General features: G+C 44.4%; 1 protein-coding gene and 1 long non-coding RNA gene across 2 annotated transcripts in view; one reads left to right on the forward strand and one right to left on the reverse strand.

Annotated features, from left to right (window-relative positions):
* Positions 1 to 16,107, forward strand: part of LOC111967978 (uncharacterized) — a 38,852-nt gene extending 22,745 nt beyond the window's left edge. Inside the window, exons 3-5 of the long non-coding RNA XR_002877817.2 lie at positions 13,903 to 14,019; positions 14,208 to 14,332; positions 15,735 to 16,107. This is a non-coding gene — a long non-coding RNA (uncharacterized lncRNA). The remainder of the gene's footprint in view (positions 1 to 13,902; positions 14,020 to 14,207; positions 14,333 to 15,734) is intronic.
* Positions 4,337 to 25,183, reverse strand: fbxw10 (F-box and WD repeat domain containing 10). The gene is made up of 15 exons (XM_023993453.2): positions 24,641 to 25,183; positions 23,354 to 23,551; positions 21,950 to 22,192; positions 18,046 to 18,173; positions 16,428 to 16,541; positions 16,103 to 16,209; positions 15,684 to 15,887; positions 15,286 to 15,407; positions 14,540 to 14,694; positions 14,166 to 14,308; positions 13,883 to 14,041; positions 7,110 to 7,396; positions 6,439 to 6,639; positions 5,594 to 6,296; positions 4,337 to 5,455 (listed from the first exon to the last, which is right to left on the reverse strand). Exons 1-15 carry the CDS (start codon positions 25,176 to 25,178, stop codon positions 5,227 to 5,229), a joined length of 3,531 nt encoding a protein of 1,176 aa, XP_023849221.1. The 5' UTR covers positions 25,179 to 25,183; the 3' UTR covers positions 4,337 to 5,226.
* Between the last annotated feature and the right edge of the window lie 374 nt (positions 25,184 to 25,557).

Raw genomic sequence — 25,557 nt, forward strand, 5'->3', positions numbered from 1 at the left:
CATAGCTCCTCACTCAGGCATCAGAAAGAGAGGGCCGTGATTGAACTTTGAGAGCAGTGAAGTGCACAGTAAACTTGTACCAGGTATCTGCTTACAATCTCTGGAGGCAGAATTTTCTTAGACAATAAAGGGGTTTTGAAGAGGGGGATTTCTGTAGGCTACTAACATAATGCTAAAGTCATAGCTTAATACCCGAACAGTGGGTTTTGTCCAGAGGSGGGCGCCTCCTCTTGACAACTCTTCACTCCAACGTTTCGCTTGAAATTTGCATCAAGTAGAGCAGAGCTCAACTTTTTCTACCGCTACGCTATCAGAGGTTTGCGCTGCTCACTTTCCCAAATAAGCTTGTTGACCAATCAGGACCTGAATATGACTGCACGTCACATAATAATTTAACGCGTTCATAATTTACGTAGTTATTACACATTGATTAGCTAGCTAACTATATAGCTAGGTGTTATCTTCTAAAATAACCCTCATTTATAAGACAGTTCTTATTTGATTAATGGTGTTCGGACCCATCAATGTGAAGCTAGCCACAATAAGGATTAGCCACAATAGTGGACTTTGCGGTTAGCTTTTAATATAAAAGTATGTCATTGACAGTGACGCAAATTAATACAAATAGTAAAATTATGCCATAATTGAATAGATCATGCTAAACGAGGTTGGAATGTTGTTATATAAAATCAACAAAAGACAATAATTTGTCAATTTGACAAAAATCTGTTGAAATCACATTGTATGTATTATACTTTAATATTGCATTGGAGGCATACTTATTTCACTGTACAGCCTTACCTATGGATTGTGGATCAATGACATGGGGTATCAGTCTACTCAGTGACACCCAGAGAACATTAGCACCGTAGCTCTAATTGCGGGACTCTGAAACAGCTGTGAATTGAGCCACATTTATTGTCAACCTATGTGTATTGAACACTATTCCTGAGGGAAAACAATACTGCGTGGATGTTTTGGAGTCTGATAACTCTGAGGAAGACTTTGGGAAAAAATATCTTGGGTATTGAGTAGACTGATACCCCATTTCATTGATCCCRAATCCTTAGGTAAAGCTGTGCAGTGCAATGTGAATGCCAATACACACATTAGACTGGGGGGGGGGTGATTTCACACAGTCACAGTCCCGCAATAAGAGCTACAATGCTAATATTAGCGTAAACTCTTCACAGTTGTATTCTGTGGGTGTCACCGAGAGAGTGATACCCCATTTCAGTGCTTCACATTCCAACCTTTTTTAACATTATCTAGTCTAAATATAGCATGATTCCACCAATTGTAACCTTCTGCATCACTTTCAAATGGGTACCTACATTTTGAAGGCAAACCGCAAATTCCACTATTGTGCCTAATCCTTATTGTGGCTAGCTTCACAACACATAACCGGTCAGGTCGAGCCTCCCTAGCTACAGGAAGCTAGCTGGCTGCTTATAACATTAGCTTTGGGCAACAGGGTTATGTAGCTGGCTAGCTATTTATTTTCATGAACTAAAGTTCAATTTCAATAGGCGAACAACAAGTGAATACCTAGCTAATAGTTACTCACGGGGATTCCTAAATCATTGCTAAGAATAATGAAAATGACTACAGTTTCTACTGGTAAATGTTTTCAGGCGGGTTGTCTCGGTGCTAGCTAGGTACCAACCTAAAGCTAGCTAGCTACCCCAGAAGTTGCGGTCYAACAAATACTGCTTTATTACCAAAGCGGTATTGTAAACACATCGTTCGTGGCCAGTGTTTGCTTGTTTGCATACTTTTTTGTACAACTTTGACAGTGCTACTGGTAGTGGTGGCGCTTGCTTGCACGTGAAAATTCAGAACACACAACATTATATAATAGAACTGTGTTATTTGACTTGTCAAATTAAAAGCTTATTTAACGAGTCAAATAGTGTTATTTGACGTGTATCTTTTTTGACACGCAAAAACCCAAACGGCATTCCATAGTGTGTCGTGAAGCTAATAGCAGTGATGCTATTACTGTGTAACTCTAGTAGGGCAACATCTGAAAAATAGTGCACTTGGAAGTGTGTACCGGTGCTCGATCACTCGCGAAAGCCAACAACACCCACGACAGAGAACGGTTGATTGCCAAGGGCAATGAATGTCATTATCTTGGCGTTAATGGATTTCACATTTGAGTTGTCTTGCCCCCCTCCAGCCAAGGTCCATGAATTAATTCAATCTCTTCGAGAGACAAATTCTTAGTTTTTATAGTGTAATTGTTTCTTGCCTAACGTTAGAACCATTAGCTGCCTTCTTATTCTGTTTTTTAAATGGCTATTGGCAACCTACTGATGCATTACCGCCACCAACTAAACAGTCATGAAATTCAATGGCAGTCGGTGCCGTTTAAGATTAGGGAGGATTAATATTTTTTTAATGAGCATGGCCTTATTTCTATTACACCATTTTGTATACTTCTGGCCCTTTGGACACTGTGTTAAGTGTTAGCTTCAATGCCATACAACACTCCTTCCGTGGCCTCCAACTGCTCTTAAACGCTAGTCAAACTAAATGCATGCTCTTCAACCGATCGCTGCCCGCACCCGCCCGCCCGACTAGCATCACTACTCTGGACAGTTCTGACTACAAATACCTAGATGTCTGGCTAGACTGTAAACTCCTTCCAGACTCATATTAAGCATCTCCAATCCAAAATTAAATCTAGAATCGGCTTCCTATTTCGCAACAAAGCCTCCTTCACTCACGCTGCCGAACATACCCTCGTAAAACTGACTATCCTACCGATCCTCGACTTCGGCGATGTCATTTACAAAATAGCCTCCAACACTACTCAGCAAACTGGATGCAGTCTATCACAGTGCTATCCGTTTCGTAACCAAAGCCACATATACCACCCACCACTGCGACCTGTATGCTCTCGTCGGCTGGCCCTCGCTACATACTCGTCGCCAAACCCACTGGCTCCAGGTCATCTATAAGTCTTTGCTAGGTAAAGCTCCAGCAGGTATATCTCACTGGTCAWCCCCAAAGCTAACACCCACMTTGGCTGCCTTTCCTTCCAGTTCTTTGCTGCCAATGACTGGAACAAATTGCAAAAATCGCTGAAGTTGGAGACTTATATCTCCCTCACTAACTTTAAGCATCAGCTATCTGAGCAGCTTACCGATCGCTGCAGCTGTACATAGCCCACCCAACTACCTACCTCATCCCCATATTGTTTTTATTTACTTTTTTCTCATTTGCACACCAGTATTTCTACTTGCACATCATCATCTGCACATCTATCACTTGTGTTAATTTGATCAATTGTAATTACTTCGCTACTATGGCCTATTTATTGCCTTACCTCCTTACTCCATTTGCACACACTGTATATATATTTTTCTATTGTGTTATTGACTGTACTTTTGTTTATCCTATGTGTAACTCTGTGTTGTTTTTTGTCGCACTGCTTTGCTTTATCTTGGCCAGGTCGCAGTTGTAAATGAGAACTTGTTCTCAACTGGCCTACCTGGTTAAATAAAGGTAAAATAAAAAAATTGGATGACTCATTCATATTCCATTCAATGTAACATTGATAGGTTTAGGCTACTACATGATACTCAAATGTTCCCTATGTCCATCATGAGGTTGATATAACCTAGCCTATGAATAAAAGTTTATAACAGGTCGAGAGACAAATTGGAGTAATCAAGGTAACAGACAGTGACACATTCAATACCAGCCTTGCACACTGATCTAGGGTGTAACCATTAGTCCAAACAGTTTCTATTTGACAAATTCAGGTAGGTTTAACCCCGTTTCGTTCCATTTGCTTCTGTTTAAGAAACGTTGGTAACACTTGACACCCAGTGTCACAACACGTTATATCATAATATGTCATAACAGCTGACATAACCTGTCATAATATGGTCATAACCCATATATTTACACCTGTTGTGACATATTGGGTTATTTAATGGGTGGTTATGACACCTACATTAGTGTCAAAACCCACATTTATTAAATTATTTATTTCCCTGGCAAGAAGTTTCCTTTCGTTTGAAAGTTTGTTTCTTAATTKCTTTGTTGTTGTTGTAATGAATTCTTAACAGTTATATTTTTTGGAACATGCATTATGACCATCCTGTGTCATTTTACTTGGACTAAGAAAATGCACTTTATAACACCATCACAATCATATGAGATAGGCATCAGTCAAAAAGAGGGTGTCTTGTCCTGCTCCTGAAATCTGCTCATGCGTGCATCCCAGTAATCAGCAACAGAGTATTGTGGTAGGTGCATGTATGACATCAATATTTGCGCAGTTACAATGATAATTTAATATGTTACATTTCTGAAAATACTGTTGCATACAATACACACTGTTGACAAGTAGGCTATGGTGTAATGTTATGTTTTGCCTTGTGTGGTAGGTTGCGTGTTATGACATTATGTCAGCTGTTATGACATATTATGACATGGTCATGTCATAACGTGTTATGACGCTGGGTGTCAAGTAAAGTGTTGCCAGTTGCCAGTTGCCATTTTTTCAACAGAATCAACGATATGAGTACACCCCTGATCACCCGCACAGTTCACTTTCATTGCAGCCACATACAAACAGCATCATCACTTTGCTCATTGTATAATTCCTTCTCTCATCTAAGTGCTCTCCTCCTCTCACCTTTTCCCATCGCTTGTGGACTTCAGTGGGGAGTAGTGATTGAGTGCCTAGTTCTGGAGGAAGGAGAGATTATTGGGATGGAAACCCCTATGACCTCTCTCTCTCTGAGCTGACTGACCAACACAGATGGTATTATACTGACCCCTACTGGACACTGGGGCAATATTCAGGTTGAGTTTGGAACATATCAACATATGCTCACTTTGAAAAAATAAAAATTTCTGACACAAAACAGGTGAGGTAAAAATCATTCATTAGACCAGATAAAGAAAATAATCTGCTATCTCCTCATCAGATTACAAAAATAATATATGGATTGGTGGGAGTAGAGAAATGTATCTATATATTTACATGATACACAAGTAGTGGGGCACATAGTCTCTTTAAAAATAACTCTTGCATAGAAAGTTCAGGATCAGCAAACCAAGAGACAAGCCACCAGGGGGGAGAATCATACATGCAAAAGCCCTGGGCTCTATTCTTGCCCTGGCATGGTCACACAGTTCAAAAAGCTCCATGTGTGTATTGGGTTTAGCCAGCCAAACACCTGTCCAGCTGAGTCTCAGACAATCTCAGATGTAGATCTCATGGCCCAGCTCAGGGGCATACACCTGGTCCTGCTTGGGGAAGTCTAAGGCAGGAACACCTTTGACCTTCATCTTCCAGACCCCCTTCCTCTGTCTGTCCTGGTCATCCCTGGTCCTATAGCATCCCTCCCCCTGCTGATTCAGTTGGTGGTTCTGGACCCTGAAGTACTCCTCCAACTGGGTGTCTGTGTGGAGCCTGAAGGCCCCACGCTCCCTGAGTGAATTAATTAATTAATAGATGGATAGGAAGAAATCAAGAAATACTTAAAAATTAGTTTGGCAACATAAAGGCATACCATCATAGAGATCTTATAATGTATTTGTTCTCTGTGTAATTCTATGCATATCATACCTGAATGGGTCTAGAGGGTTGTACTGGCTAATGGTCTTATTGGGCATCTCAAAGTCCACGTGGCGTCCTGGCCGCTTGCTGCTCACCTTCATGAACATGCGCTGCGGGGCCTGGACATTCGACTGGGCAGTGGTAGTGAATGCCCCCACCTTACGCACCGCCAGACCCGCTATACCACAGGAGGTCTGGGGCCTCTTCTTCTCTGGCTCGGGGCATGGCGTGCGCTGGGTGGAAGCTGCGTGGCTGGTGTGAGGCCGCATCACAGCTGGGGAGGGACTGCTGGAACAGACTTCACGGCTGTCGAGGGATTGCCTCAGTTTGAGATCCAGAGTGCGGGTCATAAGGGGGACGTAGGTCTTGGTCATGCCATGTTGCAAGACCTGGTGGCTGGGTCCTGCTGGGGCCTTCTGTGACTGACTCTGGGGGCTCTGTTTTGGGGTTGTAGGTGGGAATGGTGAGGCGTGGGGCTCTGGATCCACCCCCTGGACAGGTGGAGGGGAGCCCCAGGCATCTCGTACCTGGGCGTTGAGTTTCATGTTGGCCCCGGCTTGGTCGCTTCTCTGCGGCTGGTGGGTGGAGTTGACCTTGAGGAGGACATGCTGAGGTGTGACGGGCCGATGGGGCCCCCTCTTCTTCACTCGGTCTTTCACTGCTTTCTCGCTGCGCGTCAGCACCCACTTAGTCATCACAGACAGCTCCCTGGCTGTGAGAGGGTGCATATACGGTTGATTACAAGGAACAATAGTAAACACGCACTTTGTTATACAGCCATAAGGACTATAGTCTGTCTCGATTCTGTCTCTCTCAATTACGTTCAACTTCTATTGCATTCCATTCTATCTCACCTGAGCCAGTGGTTTCGCTCCTGAGCGTGTGACTGGCCCTGCTTTGGGAGTCCTGGCTGTGTCCGCTGACTGGTCTTCCAGGAGAGATGGCCGAGGGGGGCTTGGTGATGAACTCTGGCTGCAGGTCAATGTAGGCCCGGCTCCTACGGTGGCCCTGAAGCTCACTCCACGTGGCCGGCCTCATAGACTCCTGCTGCGCAGCTTTGGAGAGCAGAGAGACCACAGAAATATAATTAGTAGAACGAGGAAAAAGGGTCTCAGATCATGGCAATTTGACTGCATCCTCATGGAAATTATATTTCTATGTCAGAGACCTTGATAAAGTATAGTCACAGCAGGATGATATTAGCCTAGCCTGGTGGTTCAGTCTGTTTGTGCTTTATCCCATGCTCTATGTTCTGTAGACCACTATTATATGGTTGTTATGCCATACATACATGTAACAATCAATGAATACAGAGGTGTCTGCAAACTGAAATAACACACTATTTCAGAGCAATATTCAGGGTTTTGTCTGGACATAGATGAGAGACAGGAGATAAATCATGAGGGTAGASGAAGGTGTCTGGAAAGACATGGGGTTAATAAAAGCGAGCGATAATGGAGCGATATTCAGGTTGAATTTAAGGCTAGCAGTAGGCTAAATGGCTACCAGACCCAAAGACACTCACCCTGTGCTCGGCGCATGCTGGGGGCTGACAGAGAGCGTGCGTGGTGGGACAGCTCGGGCCTCTCCGGCTTCTTGCCCTCACGGTCGTAGATCTTACGATTGGACGAGCCCACCTGTGTCATGCGCTCAGCCCGCACGTTGGAGTAGGGGTACTTGTCTTTATTGAGCATGCTTTTAAGAGTACCCCTGAACTCGTTAAAGAACTCCCTCTCGGCCAGCACGGAGTAGTCCCAGCGCACCCTGGTGAACTGGTAGATCAGAACACTGGTCCCCGTGTTCACCACCATACTGGGAGGGAGAGACGGAGGGTGGAAAAGAAAGAGAGGAAGAATAACAAAGTTATGACTATAACTACTGTTCCCTGAAGGAGGGAAATGAGAGGTACAACATACTATGGGGAGTTGCACTCCCGCGACTTCGGTTGAAGGATCTCAAATCACGCCTGACAAGGCCAATGTAATCCGCGCCTCGCTGGAAGCCCCACCTTCCAAAGGTGATAAGTGTGAAACTCGGATTCATTCCTTCAATTTAACACCGCTTTTCACCGAGCCCAGGAACGGGTGGCGTGTTTCCAAACAGATTTTGGACCTCATTTCCCTCCTTCAGGGAACAGTAGTTATAGTCATAACGTTCCCTTTCAGTCAGTCAACTTCGGTACAACACACTGTGGGGAAATAGAACCACGCCCCATGACGACTCCAACAGATACTAAATGAAACGGCCCATGGCAGACCACTCAGACATGCCCTCACAAGATGTGGCACACTGTGAGCAGTGACATCCAAGCGATAAAACCTCACAAAAGTCTGTGGMGATGCCCAACTCGCCCCAGCACAAATATCTCCTATAGTCAACCCTTTAAACAACAGCCAAAACGCTGGCAGGGCCCTGGTGGAGTGCGCACGTACACCGCTAGGTAACCCTTGCTGCTATTTGCAAGGGAGCCTCCACAATCCAGCTGGATAAAGAGTGCCTTGCCACGAACTGGATTAGCAAAACAGACAAAAAGCTGGTCACATAACCGAACATTCCTGGTCCGTAAAATGTATGTGCATAACGCTAGCACAGCACATAGAGCATGTAACCTCTGTTGCTCTTCAGAACCAAAAGGAGGAGGCAAAAAGGAAAATGTCTCAAAAGTTAAGGACCTATAGGACATAGCCATGAGGTTCAGGGCAAAGGCCTCATTTGGACGCAACGTCACCTTAAGAGTCGTCTTGGGCGAACTGAGTACAGAAACGATGTACGAATAACGCGTGAAGGAACCTTTAGCTGAGGCCAAAGCCTCGGGCAAGGTTTTACAGGAGAGGATCTTCAGATCCACAGACTCCAGTGGTTCAAAAGGAGGCCACACACAGAGCATCCCAACCCAAATCCCAAGTCGGCGGAATAGGTTGAGAAACCGGCCTGAGATGGCGCCCATCCTTTAAGAACCCTCCAGGACACAAGCCCTGCTGTGGCGCCATTCATTTCCACATGACACGCTCAAATAGACGCCATGTACACTTTCAAAGTGGAGAATGAATGACCCTGCTCTGAAAAGGAACACTTCCTTTATTTTGGGACCAAAGTAGAGGTCTGTGCAGGACAGATTTCTTCCTCCCGCATCTTTTCATACTGCACCCGCTGGCTTTCTGTCTGACTACCACGCACACATACAGCCCTCCCGTGGAAAAAAGGAGCCCTTGCGGACGAATAGTAGCATGTTCGGAGGTAAACCTCTAGCCGCGAGATTGGACATCTGAGGGGCCAAGTCCACAGACCCCATATTTCTGTCCGAGAGTGCCAAACCTGCCTGTGCGCCTGGAATAGTTGATCCCTGCACAGCGAGAGTTGCCACGGGACCCTGCCCAATAGGCGGCCGATCTCCGCGAACCATGGTTGCTTGGACTACGAGTAGCACAAAATTAAACTACAAGCCCTCCAGGAGCACCCTCCCCAACGCTCGGCTTCCTCATCGAGAAAAACTGACGACAATGCGGGTTTCGTAAATATCTACGTCGGCCCTGCCGAAAACCTCCATTCCTGAGAGAGGGTGATATCTGGATAAAAGATCTGGACCCAAGCTAGAGGCAATCGAGGACATGCATCCCCAAAGGGAGAGTATGTGTGCACTGCTCCCCAGCAATAGGGAGCGATCCAAAGTTAGGAGGGAGAGAGACAGAGTCTCTTCGGGATCGTTGATGCACTGACATATTGCACCAACATATTGTCGGCTCTGACCAGCACAAGCTGGCCCGACAAAAGCAGGGAGAAGCGCCAGATAGACTGTTAGGACTTCCAGGTAATTGATATGCAGTGCACTCAGCACCAGGGTCCATACCCCCCGAATAGAGTTGCCTTCGTACAGCTTACCCCACACTCAGCCCATGGGAGACCCCTGACAATAGCAGAGGGTCCCAGCACTGGGCCATGGCCCATGGGCATGACAGGGACACCTGAAGCAACCGGCTTAGGCTGCAAGATGCATCCAGGTGAGTGGCTAGCACACAGCGCTGGAAGGGCCCCATCAACAACAGCCCCACGGGAACAACTTCCATCACAGAAGCCATCATCCCCAGTAGGCGTAGGCACTGGCAAAAACGCACTGTGTGCCTCAGATGAGATATGGCTAAGCAGAGTTGGAATCTGGACACCCTCCGTGGGGATAGAAAAGTGCAATAAGCTAATTAGTCTAGCTCGAGACCCAGAAACGGAATGTGCTGAGATGGGGTCAGACAGCTCTTTTTCAGGTTTCTTATGAAGCCTAGAGACTGAATACAGGAAAGTAGCATGGATGTGTATAACACTGCTTGCCCCCTCGACTCCGCTGCCACCAGCCAATTGACTGTAATAGCCAGCAGCTCATGAGCATTCAGAGTTTGTAGACTCTGAGGTGCTTTTTGAGGGCACGTACTGTAGGTCTAAAATGGGAGGTAAAGTCCCATTCCTTTTCCGAACCAGGAAGTACTGGCTGTACCAGCCAACCTGGATCTTCGACATAGGAACCACTCAGATTGCCTGCTTCTAGAGACGGGAGGATATCTCCTCCCTCAAAACGGGCGTTGAGGCCTCGGTAACAGTTGACGTGATGCCACTGCAGAAGCGTGGGGGACGCACAACAAATTGTAGCCAGTACCCTGACGTCACTTTTCGCTTGATCCAGGGCAACACTGCGCATGCACGCCATTGGTCGGAGCAGACAGTGAGCCTCCTGTGAAGTGCCATCTGAAGGGGCGGAACACCACATTGTGGACTGGGGGAGATTGATTCTTTTTCCATTTCCATCACTCTTGACAACTGTGTGTCTGAACGTGGAGAAGGGACACTTTCCATCAAACTCTCATGTGCGAGAAACAAAACATTTGATATGCATGAACACTGTGAAACTTGGGGTTGAAAAAACTGTGTGTATGTGCCAAGGTTTGCCTAAAGCCCGGTCCACCCTGGGTACAAGGGGTCGTGTCCAACCCTGCTTGTTCCCTCGACTCTGCTACCGACCACCAATCGCCTACAGGGCCCATAACCTGCATCACTAGACACCTCATAGGGACTAATGAGCTACAGGCAGGAATCAGCAATGTTCCCGGGGCCACCCATATGTGACCCGGGAGCACGCATGACAGTAAGTCGCTTTGGATAAAAGCGTCTGCTAAATGACATACAGTGCATTCGGAAAGTATTCAGAGACCTTTACTTTTCCCACATTTTATTACTTTAAGGCCTTACTCTGAAATTGATTAAATTGTTGTTTTACCCATCAGTCTACACACCATACCCCATAATGACAAAGCAAAAACAGGCATTAGAATTTTTTGCAAATTTATAAAAAATGTATAAACTGAAATATCACATTTACATAAGTATTCCGACACTTTACTCAGTACTTTGTTGAAGCACCTTTGGCAGCGATTACAGCCTTGAGTCTTCTTGGGTATGACACTACAAGCTTGGCACACCTGTATTTGGGGAGTTTCTCCCATTCTTCTCTGCAGATCCTCTCAAACTGTCAGGTTGGATGGGGAGCGTCGCTGCACAGTTATTTTCAGGTCTCCAGAGATTTTTGATTGGGTTCAAGTCCGGGTTCTGGCTGGGCCACTCAAGGACATTCAGAAACCACTCCTGCGTTGTCTTGGCTGTGTTATTAGGGTCGTTGTCCTGTTGGAAGGTAAACCTTTCGCCCCAGTCTGAAATCCTAAGTGCTCTGGAGCAGGTTTTCATCAAGGATCTCGCTGTACTTTGTTCCGTTTATTTTTTCCTCAATTCTGACTAGTCTCCCAGTCCCTGCCGCTGAAAAACATCCCCACAGCATGATGCTGCCACCACCATCCTTCACCTTAGGGATGGTGCCAGGTTTCCTCCAGAGGTGACGCTTGGCATTCAGCCAAATAGTTCAATCTTGGGTTCATCAGACCAGAGAATCTTGTTTCTCATGGTCTGAGAGTCCTTTAGCTGCCTTTTGGCAAACTCCAAGTGGGCTGTCATGTGCCGTTTACTGAGGACTGGCCTCCGTCTGGCAACTCTACCATAAAGGCCTGATTGGTGGAGTGCTGCAGAGATGATTGTCCTTCCTCCACAGAGGAACTCTGGAGCTCTGTCAGAGTGACCATCGGGTTCTTGGTCACCTCCCTGACCAAGGCCCTTCTCCCCTGATTTTTCAGTTTGGCCGTGCAGCCAGCTCTAGGAAGAGTCTTGGTGGTTCCAAACTTCTTCCATTAAGAATGATGGAGGCCATTGTGTTCTTGGGGACCTTCAATGCTGCAGAAATGTTTTGGTACCCTTCCCCAGATCTGTGCCTCGACACAATCCTGTTTCGGAGCTCTACGTACAATTCCTTCTACCTCATGGCTTGGTTTTTGCTCTGACATGCACTGTCAACTGTGAAACCTAATATACACAAGTGTGTGCCTTTCCAAATCAATTTACCACAGGTGGACTCCAATCAAGTTGTAGAAACATCTAAAGGATTATCAATGGAAACAGAATGCACCTGAGCTCAATTTTGAGTCGCATAGCAAAGGGTCTGAATCCTTATGTAAATAAGGTATCTGTTTTTAAATGTTCATACATTTGAAAAATATTCTACAAATCAGTTTTTGCTTGTCCTTATGGGTTATTGTGTGTAGATTGATGAGGAAAATAAATAATTTAATACATTTTCGAATAAGGCTGTAACGTAACAAAATGTGGAAAAAAGGAAGGGGTCTGAATACTTTCCGATTGCACTGTATATTATTATATTATATATTATGAGCCACCTATGGGGAGGGGTGCCCCTTGTGGACAGAAAGGTAATTGCCCAACTTATTTCTCCCATCCTGGTAAGATTGATATGCCCCCTGAACACCATGAACAGAATGGAATGTGGGGTACCAATGGGGCATTAAACATGGACAAGCTTCCAATACATGAGACTGAATAGCCTGCATTAAGCCCGGACCCTTATGGGCACAGAGGGCTCTGGAAATGGCTGATGTAGCACCCCGTTTACCATAACAAAACGTGGGGGCACTGCCATCACAGTAATGTTTTTGCAGAGTGGCGCACTGGTTGCTCAGACCTGTGCTAAGGCCCCTCATTCCAGGGTTACCCGAGCCAGTGATTTGGGGGCTGCTTCCTAATTGGAGGAGCACGCAAGCCCCGCTTTCTCCGGCCTAATGCCGGGGGAACACTAGTAAGCTTCATTCACTGGAAGTGAAAAAAAATTGTAACCAATGTTAGCCAGGATGTTCTTTAGTCTAAGCTAGGCTAGCTAGCATCTTTGACCGCAGCACCATCCATTTTGAATAACCAAACGACTTAACGCTACGTATACTAAACAACAGAGCTACCCAAGCAACTCCATCGGATGCAGGAATAGCTAGTATTAGCTAGCTCTCCTCGATGAGTTAGCTAACCTGGCTAGCACGCTATGCAGCGCTTGTTAGCTAGCATGGTCTCAAAAGTCTATGTAGGACTGGATTACCGAGGTGGGACCGGACCCTTCATTGACAAGTCTGGGAAGAAAGGGCAAGCAGTGCTTGACCGAGGCAGACACAGGCGGTGGCGGGGTACCCACCGAAACTGGCCACCCTCTCTCTTCGAGTAGCCTCCCATAACTGGTGACAGAGCATACTGGAGTCAGGTTGAGAGCGGGCAGCGAACGACACACACCCAGGCAGACAAAACATTTGCTCTGACCAAAGAGCCAATCCATCTCCGCATCCCACAACTCGGACAGCCGAGGTACGGGCACTCGGAAGAGGAAGTCACTATCAGAAACACCAAGCCCCCTTAAGAATGCTACACAATTGTTAAGAGTACCTGCTCGTGGACTAGTAGGGGAACAGTGCCAGCTATCCCCTAGTCCTTCACACAAACTGATTTGAGCAAGGGCATGCCAGAGCATGCACCGAGCCGAGACATACAAGACAACAATCGTGAGTATCTATTTATTTATTTGGGCATGGTCGCGAACACTAACCCGGCTTAGCCTTCGTCGTCTAGGTTGCATTTTTTGCCATCTTATTAATTGGTATAGCCAGGCCAAGCAATCCGTCAGGCGTGATTTTACATCCTTCAACCGAAGTCTCAAGAGTGTGACTCCCCATAGTATGTTGTACCGAAGTTGACTGATTTAAATGGAACCAGGAGGGGCAGAGAAGAGAGGGAGATGTCTTAAAGACATACGCTTCTGGGTAAAATCATGGTTGTCAAAGTAAAAATTTAATGAATGATTACTCACTTGTTGATTTAAGTGAAATTAATGATCACTAACTTGTTGTTGTGTGGGTGCAGGGACAGTACAGTACTTACTTGTTGTTGTGTGTGTGCAGGGACCGGATAGGGCTGTGTTGACCCCCAGCCTTGATGACTCTCAGGCAGTCCCCTGTCAGGAAGTTGAAGATGCGGATCTTCCCGTCTCCACAGCCGGTAATGACACGCAGGAAAAGGTAGATCAGCGCCAGGACCTCCCTAGAGGATGACAAACATATACACACACTCACAGCATTTAACGAACCTCAAGATAAACCAGTCAAAAACAATACCAAAAACAAAAGTACTTGTTCTTTTTTGTATGACATTTTTTTATGCTCACTTTGGATGGCGATAGGTCATCAGGTTCTTCTTTATGTCACAGTTGGTGCTCCAGGCCATGACCTGTCCATCAGAACCACCTGACAGGATGTGCCACTGGTCGAAGAACAGACACTTTACAGAGCTCTGGTGGGCATCGATTACCTGGAAGACAAGACAGGGACTTTGGTGAGGACAGTGTCAATTTCACTCAAAAAACATTTAAATCGAAACCTATTGAAATGGGAGACCCAATTCCATGTGCCCTTGTTTGAGTTTACTGTACATCTTTTCTTCTGACCACTAGATAAGACTCCTGAAAATAAAAGATATGGATGCCTTTTGTGTAAAAAGGTCAATGAAGACATAGACCTGACAGAGTACAGACCATCTTACCTTGAGGAGTGAGGCGGTCTCCATACCCCACATTTTGACCAGCCCTTTGTCACAGCTGCTCATCACTAGAGCCTTGTCTATCTTCACACACAGGATGGGGTTGTGGTGCCTAAACTTCAGCTTCTCATAGCAATGCCCTGTCTGCAGGTTCCACACTGCCGTGGAGGTGAAAGCACACAAAGTTACTAACACACAAAACAAGGTTGATACATTTTCAATCAAACTGCCTGACATGCTGACTACACCAGCCACCAACTATATTAATTAGGGGTCGAAACACACATCAAATATTCATAGACATTTAGCTAGCTAGCTGTTGCTTGTAGTTTGTCATGGGACATGAACATTGGGTTGTTATTTTACCTGACATACATATAGTCTTCTTTTTATCTGGTTCTTTGTAGAATTTTGACACGGAGTCATACAAAATCGTGTGTTTTTCTACTCCAACGATTAATCCACAGATAAAAAGGGAAACCTAGCTAGTTTTTAGTTAGTTATTCCTTATCATTCCTCGTTTGTCTTTCAAGCATCCACGTGGGTTTGTATCTTCCTGATATCCAATAAGGAGGGAACTTGCAGCATGTGGAGCGCCTCTCATAGAACCAACTTCTATTTTAGTGCCTGGCTATGCAGATGCTCGTTCACACATATTGAATGGTGTGGGTGAAATTATTAAATAACATGTATGTGTAAACGCTCACACGCAACGTGGCCGGTGAGGTTTACGTGTGACACTTACTTACCTTTGACTTTGCAATCATTGGCCCCTGAGACTAGACAATTCCCATGCAGGTCCAGGCAGTTGATGGTACCCAAGTGGCCACGGAAGAGCATAAGGCATACGCCTGTTTTCAGATTCCAACACCTATAGTGAATGTACAGTATATATCAAACCAGTCATTCATAAAGACTCAATAAGTATCAACACCTAAATTAGCAAGGTCAACTACAATTGACAGTAAATCACAAGTTTAGCATTAAAAACACAGTCATTCTTCATCACAGTCATTGCTATGTTTTCAAACCAAATTCAAAAACCCATAGAATTGAGTAAAACGGGTCCAAACTACCCATGATGGTCTCATTGACTAGAGATGCCCATTCTAGTAATTATATTTCTATTTCTTTACCCTCCTCCTACCTGATGCTGAGGTCGTAGCTGGCGCTAATGACCAGTCCTCTCTCCTCACAGAGCAGCAGGGCCCTGATGGAGCCGGCGTGGCCCTGGATCACCGGGTACACCTCCTTCAGTGTCAGCACGTCCAGCAGACGCACCACGCGGTCCTTGGACCCCACGGCCACCAGCTGACCTCCACTGTAGTGCACCACCCTGGAGGGGTCTTCCCTGTTGACCACAACAAAGATACATCAGTTACGTCTCAAATGGCCCCAATGCACTACTTTTTCATACGGCTCTGGTCAAAAGTAGTTCACTATATAGGGAATAGGGTGTCATTTCAGACGCACTCCCAGACTTTGAAATATAGGCCTTGTTACTGTATTATTTGCATGCAGCAGGTGCTATAATGTTACAAAGACACTGTGGTTACCGTTACCGACCTGTCCAGCAGCACCAGAACGTTGTACACTCCACAGTAGACATTCCGCTCTTCCATCTGTATGGCTCGGGTTCTAACGCCAGCATAGATGGCCTCAAAGCCCTTCTCCTGTAGGACAGACAACCACAGATAGCCAGTACAAACGTCAGAGGATCATATCCTAGTCATCAGAATATAGAATAGAATCGTCATCTGCTTTTCACAAGCCCCAAGAGACACACACACACACATACGATGAAAGCAGCATCCCCTAGAGCAGTTTTGTCATTTGGGATAAGTGGTGACGTTGATTGATATGATAATAAGGTAGATAGTGATGTGTTTACCTGTCTGATTTTGGAGAAGATTTCTCCGTGGTGCATGTGCTTCTCATCCTCCCTGATGGGCACTAGGACCTTGCGGACTTTGGCATATGTAGAGCTGACACCTGTAGTGTTGCTCTGAGAGAGGGAGAAAAGTCACACAGGTTTATATTAACATGTACTTAGCATGCCATGATGATAATGGACAACCTGTCATCTGTGTGATCTCTAGATTATCTTGAGCTACTTTTAAAATCAATCAATCAATATATTTGCTAAGTGGCATAAAAAATCTAAATCCAAGCACTTGTGTGGGTTTGCAAGCTAAAAAGCCTTTAAAGAGCAATGAATCCCTTTGAAATTGGCCTATGTGGCATCGATATGAGTCAGAAACAGTTATTCTAGTGTCAAAATGTACTACAAAGTGTGAATAGGATAATCTTGGTCATAAAGTCAGTCTGGTCTAAAACGGCGTTTGGAACATCCGTGTGTCACAACGGGTAAATGTAGGTTGGGTTTTAATTTGATGATGTCCATTTACCTACTAAAATGGGGTGAACAGCTACAGTGATTGCTCTCTATCCAATATCATAGACAGTGAGGCAGACCTGCCCAGCACAAAACAACACGTTGCGCATTTAAAAAGAAATATATATATATACATACACTGCACTAAATACCTTAGATGTAATATTACACAACTTAAACATCCTTGCCAAAAATGTCAAAATTAATTTAATATTTATTCAGTTATCTTCGATTTTTTATGAAATAGGCTTATGCATGGCATCTACAGTGTGTGACGGGGACAAACATTAACCAAATGTAGAATTGGTCAGAAAACACACCTCCAAGACTGAAATCTTTGTTTCCTAATGAGAAACAGAAAAACACAAGTGCCAATTGGCATGTTCAGTCACTCTTTAATGTATGGGCTAGATCATTATTGAAATACACCAACACGTTTCATCAAGGTGAAGCCGTTAGCTGAAACGTGTTGGTGTATTTTAATAATGAACTAGCCCACCCATGAAAAGCTTTTTAACTTGCAAACCCACACAAGTGCCTTGACTTTGATTTTTTTATGCCACTTGGCAAAGATATTGAGTGTTTGATTGATTTTAAAAGTGGCTCAAGATACTCTGGGGATTATAACGACGCACACATTAAATCTAAATCAGGTGGTTACAAAATTTGGCACTATGTAGGGAATAGAGTGCCATTTGGGATTTATTGAGATGACTGCATAGTGGTCACTAGTTAGCACAGCCATAAAGTCCTAAAATCTGATTGGAAACCTAATCATAACCTTAATCACACTGCTAACCTTACTAAACCTTACCTTAAATGCAGACCAAAAAGCACCCAAAAAACACACTTCTTTTTTTACAATATAGACAATTTTGACTTTGCAGCTGTCCCATCTAGCGGAAACCGATCAGTTCTGCCTTAAGAGCAAGACTCACTTAGCACTTATTTGTAGTTATTCTTTTTCCATTCGCTTTTTTAGTACTATTCCCCTTCAAGAGCAGCTCCCGCTACTTATTTTTCTTCAATAATCAATATCTTTATTGTCCTGAAAAAAATCTATGTGTCATTGGTGGATTTAGAGTGTGGTATTTTAATAGTTACCATACAGTACCTGCATCAACATAGCTTGTTTCTCCACCATCTTCTTGGCATTAAGGTCCTCCTGAGTGTCTTCCGTCAGGTATCGCCAGTGTTGGGAGACATCCCTGCAGCTGTTCAGAGAGGTCTTGTCTAGAAGACCTGAAACAAACAGCTTCTGCACTTAAATATTTGAGGGTATGGTGACAGGCAGCCATCCCTCAAAGGTTACAGCAATCCATACTGTAGATCTAATCGATATGTGGTCCATTGAAGGACGACTACTTGTGATAATTCATAACAGAATGAGAGAATTCGGATTGAAATACTATTCCGTCTGCACCAAGGAAACCTAGGTGATGTCACAAGGCGTTTTGTGTTTAAAAGCATGGAATGAGAAAATTATTCAGAGATAGTGACTCAAATATTGAACAGTTGTTGAAAAGGTAAATGTCTTTTGTTTAAAAAATAGAAAACTATTATGGTATTTTAAATTATTCCTTTTTTTTATATAAGAATTGGACCATCATTATGCAAACACAGATATCTTTCAAATGTAAATGAAGGCTTCATAACAACATTTTAACAACACCTCCAAGAGAATTGTTGTACCGATTGCTAAGCAAAGGTTTGTTGTTCTTCCGTCTCATCAATATCCAGGGAGAACAGCTCAAGGTATGAAGCAGGAGAGGCATAGAGCTTTAAAAGGGTAGCCTTGCTGTCACGTTCCTGACCTTATTTCCTTTGTTCAGTATTGTTTAGTTGGTCAGGACGTGAGCTGGGTGGGCATTCTATGTTATGTGTTTCTATGTTGGGTTCATTGTCAACTAGCCTGATATGGTTCTCAATCAGGGGCAGGTGTTTTACGTTTCCTCTGATTGAGAACCATATTAAGGTAGGCTGTTCTCACTGTTTGTTTGTGGGTGATTGTTGCCGTGTCTGTGTTTGTTCGCCACACGGTACTGTTTCGTTCAGTCGTTTGTTCCTGTTCATGTTTTATGTTCTCAAGTTCAGGTCTGTTCACGTCATTTTGTATTTTGTCAGTGTTCTGTTTAGTTGGATAAATCATTCAAATTCAACATCATGAACATTCACCACGCTGCGCCTTGGTCCTCCTCTCTTCCACATATCGACGAGCGTTACACTTGCAAAACAAAGTCATCACCATGGCATAGCTATTTAGCCCTGATATGTTTCTCTATGGGGCTGATTCAAGGAAATGTCAACAGGTACTTCAATCTAGACAAAAGAAAGTGCAGAGTATACCGCTGTCCCTGAACAGAGCCAGATAAACACTGTGCATATCAGGTGGCATATCAGGTGGCCCATCTGCACACACTGAATCTGCAATATGATCGACCATATAAACTAGCAGCTAGGGAAGGTATGGAGTAATATTAAGATAGTCTCAAGGTATTGCTCACCTGAGGTAGAGTACCTCATGATAAGCTGTAGACCACACTATCTACCAAGAGAGTTTTCATCTACATTTTTCGGAGCCGTCTATTTACCACCACAAACCGACGCTGGCACTAAGACCGCACTCTACAAGCTGTATAAGGCCATAAGCAAACAAGAAAATGCTCATCCAGAAGTGGCGCACCTAGTGGCCGGGGACTTTAATGCAGGCAAACTTAAATCTGTTTTACCTCATGTCACATGTGCAACCAGAGGAAAAAAACTCTAGACCACCTTTACTCCATACACAGAAAAAAGCTCTCCCTCGCCCTCCATTTGGCAAGTCTGACCATAATTATATCTTCCTGATTCCTGCTTACAAGCAAAAACTAAAATAGGAATTACCTATGACTCYCTCAATACGGAAGTGGTACGATGACGCGGATGCTACACTACAGGACTGTTTTGCTAGCACAGACTGGAAAATGTTCCGGTTATTCATCCAATGGCATTGAGGAGTATACCACCTCAGTCACCGGCTTCATCAATAAGTGCATCGACGACGTCCCCCCCACAGTGACTGTACGTACATATTCCAACCAGAAGCCATGGATTACAGGCAACATCCGCACCGAGCTAAAGGCTAGAGCTACCACTTTCAAGGAGCAGGACACTAATCCGGACGCTTAGAAATCCCGCTATGCCCTCAGACAAACCATCAAACAGGCAAAGCGTCAATATTGAGATTGAAACCTACAACACCGGCTCTGACACTTGTTGGATGTTGTTTTATTATATTATTTATTTAACCTTTATTTAACTAGGCAAGGCTTACAAACTATTACGGACTACAAAGGGAAACACAGCCGCGAGCTGTCCAGTGACACAAGCCTACCAGATGAGCTAAATGCCTTTTATGCTCGCTTCGAGGCAAGCAACACTGAAGCATGCATGAAGCTGTTCCGGACGACTGTGTGATCATGCTTTCCGTAGCCAATGTGAGCAAGACCTTTAAACAGGTCAACATTCACAAGGCCGCGGGGCAAGACGGATTACCAGGTCGTGTACTCAGAGCATGTGCGTACCAACTGGCAAGTGTCTTCACTGACATTTTCAACCTCTCCCCGACCGAGTCTGTAATACCTACATGTTTCAAGCAGACCACCATATTCCCTTTGCTCAAGAAAGCTAAGGTAACCAGCCTAAATGACTAACGCCCCGTAGCACTCATCTTGGTAGCCATGAAGTGCTTTGAAAGGCTGGTCATGGCTCACATCAACACCATCATCCCAGAAACCCTAGACCAACGCCAATACGCATGCCGCCCCAACAGATGACGCAATCTCAATCGCATTCCACACTGCCCTTTCCCACCTGGACAAAAGTAACACCTATGTGAGAATGCTGTTCATTGACTACAACTCAGCGTTCAACACCATAGTGCCCACAAAGTTCATAACTAAACACCATCATTAAGTTTTCTGACGACACAACGGTGGTAGGCCTGATCACCAACAACGATGAGACAGCCTATAGGGAGGAGGTCAGAGACCTGGCAGTGCGGTGCCAGGACAACAACCTTGCCCTCAATGTGAGCAAGACAAAGGAGCTGATTGTGCTACACGGGAAAAGGAGGGCTGAACACATACCCATTCACATCGATGGGGCTGTAGTGGAGCGGGTTGAGAGTTTCAAGTTCCTTGGTGTCCACATCACCAACAAACTATCATGGTCCAAACACACCAAGACAGTCGTGAAGAGGGCACGACAATGCCTTTTCCCCTTCAGGAGACTGAAAAGATTTGGCATGGGTCTCCAGATCCTCAAAAAGTTCTACAGCTGCACCATCGAGAGCATCCTGAGCGGTTACATTCCCACCTGGTATGGTAACTGCTTGGCATCCGKCCGTWAGGTACTACAGAGGGTAATGCGTATGACCCAGTACATCACTGGGGCCAAGCTTCCTGCCATCCAGGARCTATATACTAGGCGTGTCAGAAGAAAATTGCCAAAGACTCCAGTCACCCAAGTCATAGACTGTTCTCTCCGCTCCCGCACGGCAAGCGGTACCAGAGCGCAAAGTCTAGGTCCAAAAGGCTCCTTGACAGCTTCTACCCCCAAGCCATAAGACTGCTGTGCAATTAATAAAATGGCCACCCGGACTATTTGAACCCACCCCCCTTTGTTTTTACAATACTGCTACTACCTGTTTATTATATATGCACAGTCACATGTGACAAATACAATTTGATTTGATTCGATAATAGCTGCTGAGACCAGTATTCTTCATGTAGAATACTGGAGAGGGGGATATGCAGTGATGTAGTAGTAAAATAAACAGGTGGGTTAACTGATCACCGGTCACGGTGAAAAAAGTTATGCTCCCTATACTTTCAATGCATTTTTTTTTCAATGCATGTTTAGTTGCATTTACCCTCCACTACACATCTGAGGATAGATATTCTCATGTAACACCACAGAGTCCTTTGAATGATAGCTTAGACATGTTTTGGAGGGGTGGGGGGTGCATGGTGGCTCACCTAAAATCCTCTTGGCAAGATGAACAGGGAGACCCCGGATGAAGTTTCTGTATCGGCAGACCCCAGACAGAGAGGTGGAGGACCGAGGGACCACCATCAGAGCAGGGTCGTCTGAACAGGTGGAGTCTGTGTCACTATCCTCCTTCACCCCCATACACACACTGCCAAAGCCCTGCAGGCCTTCAGAGGTAGGGCTGGCACCCACCACCGCCCATGGAGCTACATGGAGTTGGCAGCTCTTGGCTGAAAATAAAGAAACACAGTGAGGTAGAAATTCATATTGGACTGGAAATGGGGAACTTTGAAGAGTGCACAAACATTTGACCAACCAAAATGTCAATGATCATTGTAGTCTACTTTGATTAAAATAATAATAATGTATTGGGTGCTTATATTTGTCCTATTAATCAAACATTACATTTTTATCATAACCATTCAGTAACACAGGTACCCCCACTGCAGGAGCGGACTGGGACAAGAATTTGGCCCTGGCATTTTATCCACACCAGCCCCCATCACTGCGCACACCGCCAGCTCACCATTTTGTTTGCCTCCCAGTCTCAGCATCTTTTCTGCTGTCACTCTGTGCTTCTTCTTGTTCTCTGTCTGTCTGCTTATTAACCCTTATACGTTCTACACCTACCCTAAGTGTTAATTACTATTACAGGGCTCCTAACCTCATCCCCAGGCTATTGCACACTGAGCATATACAGTAAGTCTGGGATATCAATGATTCAAAGTAGGCCTTAGTGGGAGTGAATTCTATGGGAGTGACCTACGGACTAATGTATTTGTCATCATTTCATTTTAGTGAATCACATGACTGCATGTGATTCACTAACATCACAACATTTCCCCTTGGTGTCACTGGGTAAATTCAATCAATTCAATCAATTGAATTTACCACAGGTGGACTCCAATCAAGTTGTGGAAACATCTCAAGGATGATCAATGGAAACAGGATGCACCTGAGCTCAATTTCGAGTCTCATAGGAAAAGGGTCTGAATAAGGTATTTCTGTTTTTTATTTTTAATACATTTGCAAAACTTTCTAAAAACCTTTGATTCCCTTTGTCATTATAGGGTATTGTGTGTAGATTAATGAGGGATAAAAATAATGTAATACATTTTAAAATCAGGCTGTAATTTAACAAAATGTGGAAAAAGGGAAGGGGTCTGAATACTTTCTGAATGCACTGTATATATATAAAAAGTGTGTACATTTCAACCAGCCCACCCAACTAAAAAATGGTCCAGCCCATCTGGCATATGCCAGAATTGCCAAATGGCCAATCCAACCCTGCCCCACTGCCCTTACAGGTTGACCATTGATAAGCCTACAGTTACTGACATTCATTCCTGATGGCAACAAAACACAAAAACATTTCTAACAGCAACACTCACAGAGCTCTGGATCATGGCATGTCTCCTGGCCTCCATCGATGGTGTCGATGTCAGTTTCATGGTGCATGTTGACAGGGTCATAGAAAGAGCTGGCACAGATGAGGAGGTCCAGGTCTGGATGACCCTCCTGAGAGTTGAAAGAGTAGGTGGATTCTGGGATAGAGGAGGTGTCATCCTCATGATCCTCATCCTCCAGCACTGAAAAGAGAAGTTAGATTATTATGGGTTAAAAATACATCGTTTTTCAAATTAGCCTACAATTCATAAAGATAACTTTCACACTTCTGCATGGAATATCATTTCACGTGTGGTCATTACATAGGCAACAAAGGTGCTCAAATGAAAATGTACTTAGTGGAGGACGTCAGTAAGTTGTCATAAAACTAATTCAAATCAAATGTTATTTGTCACATGCGCCGAATACAACGGTATAGACTTTACCATGAAACGCTTGCTTACGGCCCTTCCCAACGATGCTGAGTTTAAAAACAATATATATCATAAAAAGAAATATAGTAAGACAAGAAATAAAAGTTATTATATTATATTCCAGGGGTTAGTAGTATAAAGAAAAAATCCATCCAAAACCACTCATTCCTATAATTTACAGTGTTGCATAACACTAATATGTGACAAGGTTGGTAGCAACATGTGACTATCGTTGTGGAAATTTGTTGCAGCTCAAGTTTACTACAACACCCACAATGCAATTCTCTCTATGGACTGGCTACCTGCATAGTACCTACTAGCAAGCGTAGCTACATACACAATAATACCAAAGTTAATATCGGCATGTGAAGTTGCTAGTTAGTGTAGTGCGATTTTACAGCTATCAATTTAGGAGTCTACAATATCCCCATGTTCAACCTGCAGATCTGTGCGTCAGAGAGGAGTATGATATTCGCAATGGCACCATGAAATGCACCCTGGACTGAGACAAACTGGAGAAACGTTAGACCCTCTGTTAAATTACACATTTCTCGAGGTAACAATATCGCAAAAAATGGCTCACTCGAGAGAAGTCAACCTCGCATTATGACATCGGCCATTATTGAAATCTGACATGTATGAAATAAGTTTTTGCGATCTAAAAGTCGTATTCCTATTAACTTCCAGTGTAGTGGGTGGTTTTATCGCATTGCTACGTCATACCGGCCGAATTTCTGCATACTTGAACGACAATAGCTCACATACACATGAAAACATGAAATTACCCAMGGAATTGATAGAACATCGGTCAGAGATGCACAAACGCATTCAACATGGGTGAATCTTTACTTTAAGTACCTGCACCGTTAAGTTGGAGGAAGGCCCGTTTTGCTCTAACTATAAGAACACTTGTCAAGTTTCCAAGCATGTGAAGAAGCCCTGTATCGCAGAGGGAAAGAATTCCTAAAAGATAGTTGGATTTTGTCCAGTGGTGGCTGCGACTGAACCAGTCCCAAGTGTCAACCATCTCCATCCCAAGAAGTTTGGTGTCAAGCGCTCGGTCCTGGCTCCAAGTGGTCATATCTTCTGAAACACTTGACTTCTGTCGTGACCTGGTATAGGTGAAATCTTTCCCAAATGTCACTTGCAGTACTCTTTGGATGGTTTCGAGAATCTCGACACTTTGGCACCGCACGAGAATGCCAGTAAGGAATCTCCTTTTGGACGAGTCCCCTGCGCGCGACATCCACTGGGTCGAATCGCGGAGCTTGGAAGTGAAGATGCAAGATTGGCAATTTCCACAGATGTTGAAATCTGCATCTTCCTTCTTGCAACAAAGCCTGTCAACTGTGTCGACTCTATATCCACACTGTTCTTTTGATCCAAAGCGTTTCATTGCGTTGGTTTATTAAGCGTAGTTTAATTCCAAATCTTTAAAAAAAAAAGTATGTTTCCGACTGGCTGCACTGCAACCTGGTTGGAAATTCTTATCGCTGTTGCTTGGTGGTTGCCATGCGACTAGCCCAAGGGTTGCTTGTCAACTTTTTTTTGGTTGCCTGGAAACCCGAGGTTGAATTGTATTGAATTCTACGTCGGGCAGAAATGAGCGTTTGAAACAGGAAAGTTTCCTATCACAACCTTTACAAGCCAGAATGTTGAATAAATTTATATTTTAACGTACAATACCGGTTGTCTGTGCGGTTGGTTCTTTTGGCGGTAGGAATGTGAGACAATATAGGAAAGTATAATCACATCAACCTTTCAAAACACTGGTA

This window comes from Salvelinus sp. IW2-2015, linkage group LG8 (assembly GCF_002910315.2).
Source record: "Salvelinus sp. IW2-2015 linkage group LG8, ASM291031v2, whole genome shotgun sequence".
NCBI lineage: Eukaryota > Metazoa > Chordata > Actinopteri > Salmoniformes > Salmonidae > Salvelinus > Salvelinus sp. IW2-2015.

Bases quoted from the DNA above. Each gene is read 5' to 3' on its own strand.
- fbxw10 (XM_023993453.2), bottom strand. From the start codon at position 25,178: ATGAAACGCTTTGGATCAAAAGAACAGTGTGGATATAGAGTCGACACA. The intron at 23,552-24,640 runs GTACTTAAAGTA...TTCTCTTTTCAG, and splicing joins CCTCCAACTTAACGGTGCAG to TGCTGGAGGATGAGGATCAT. The intron at 18,174-21,949 runs GTGAGCCACCAT...TGTTTGTTTCAG, and splicing joins TCTTGCCAAGAGGATTTTAG to GTCTTCTAGACAAGACCTCT.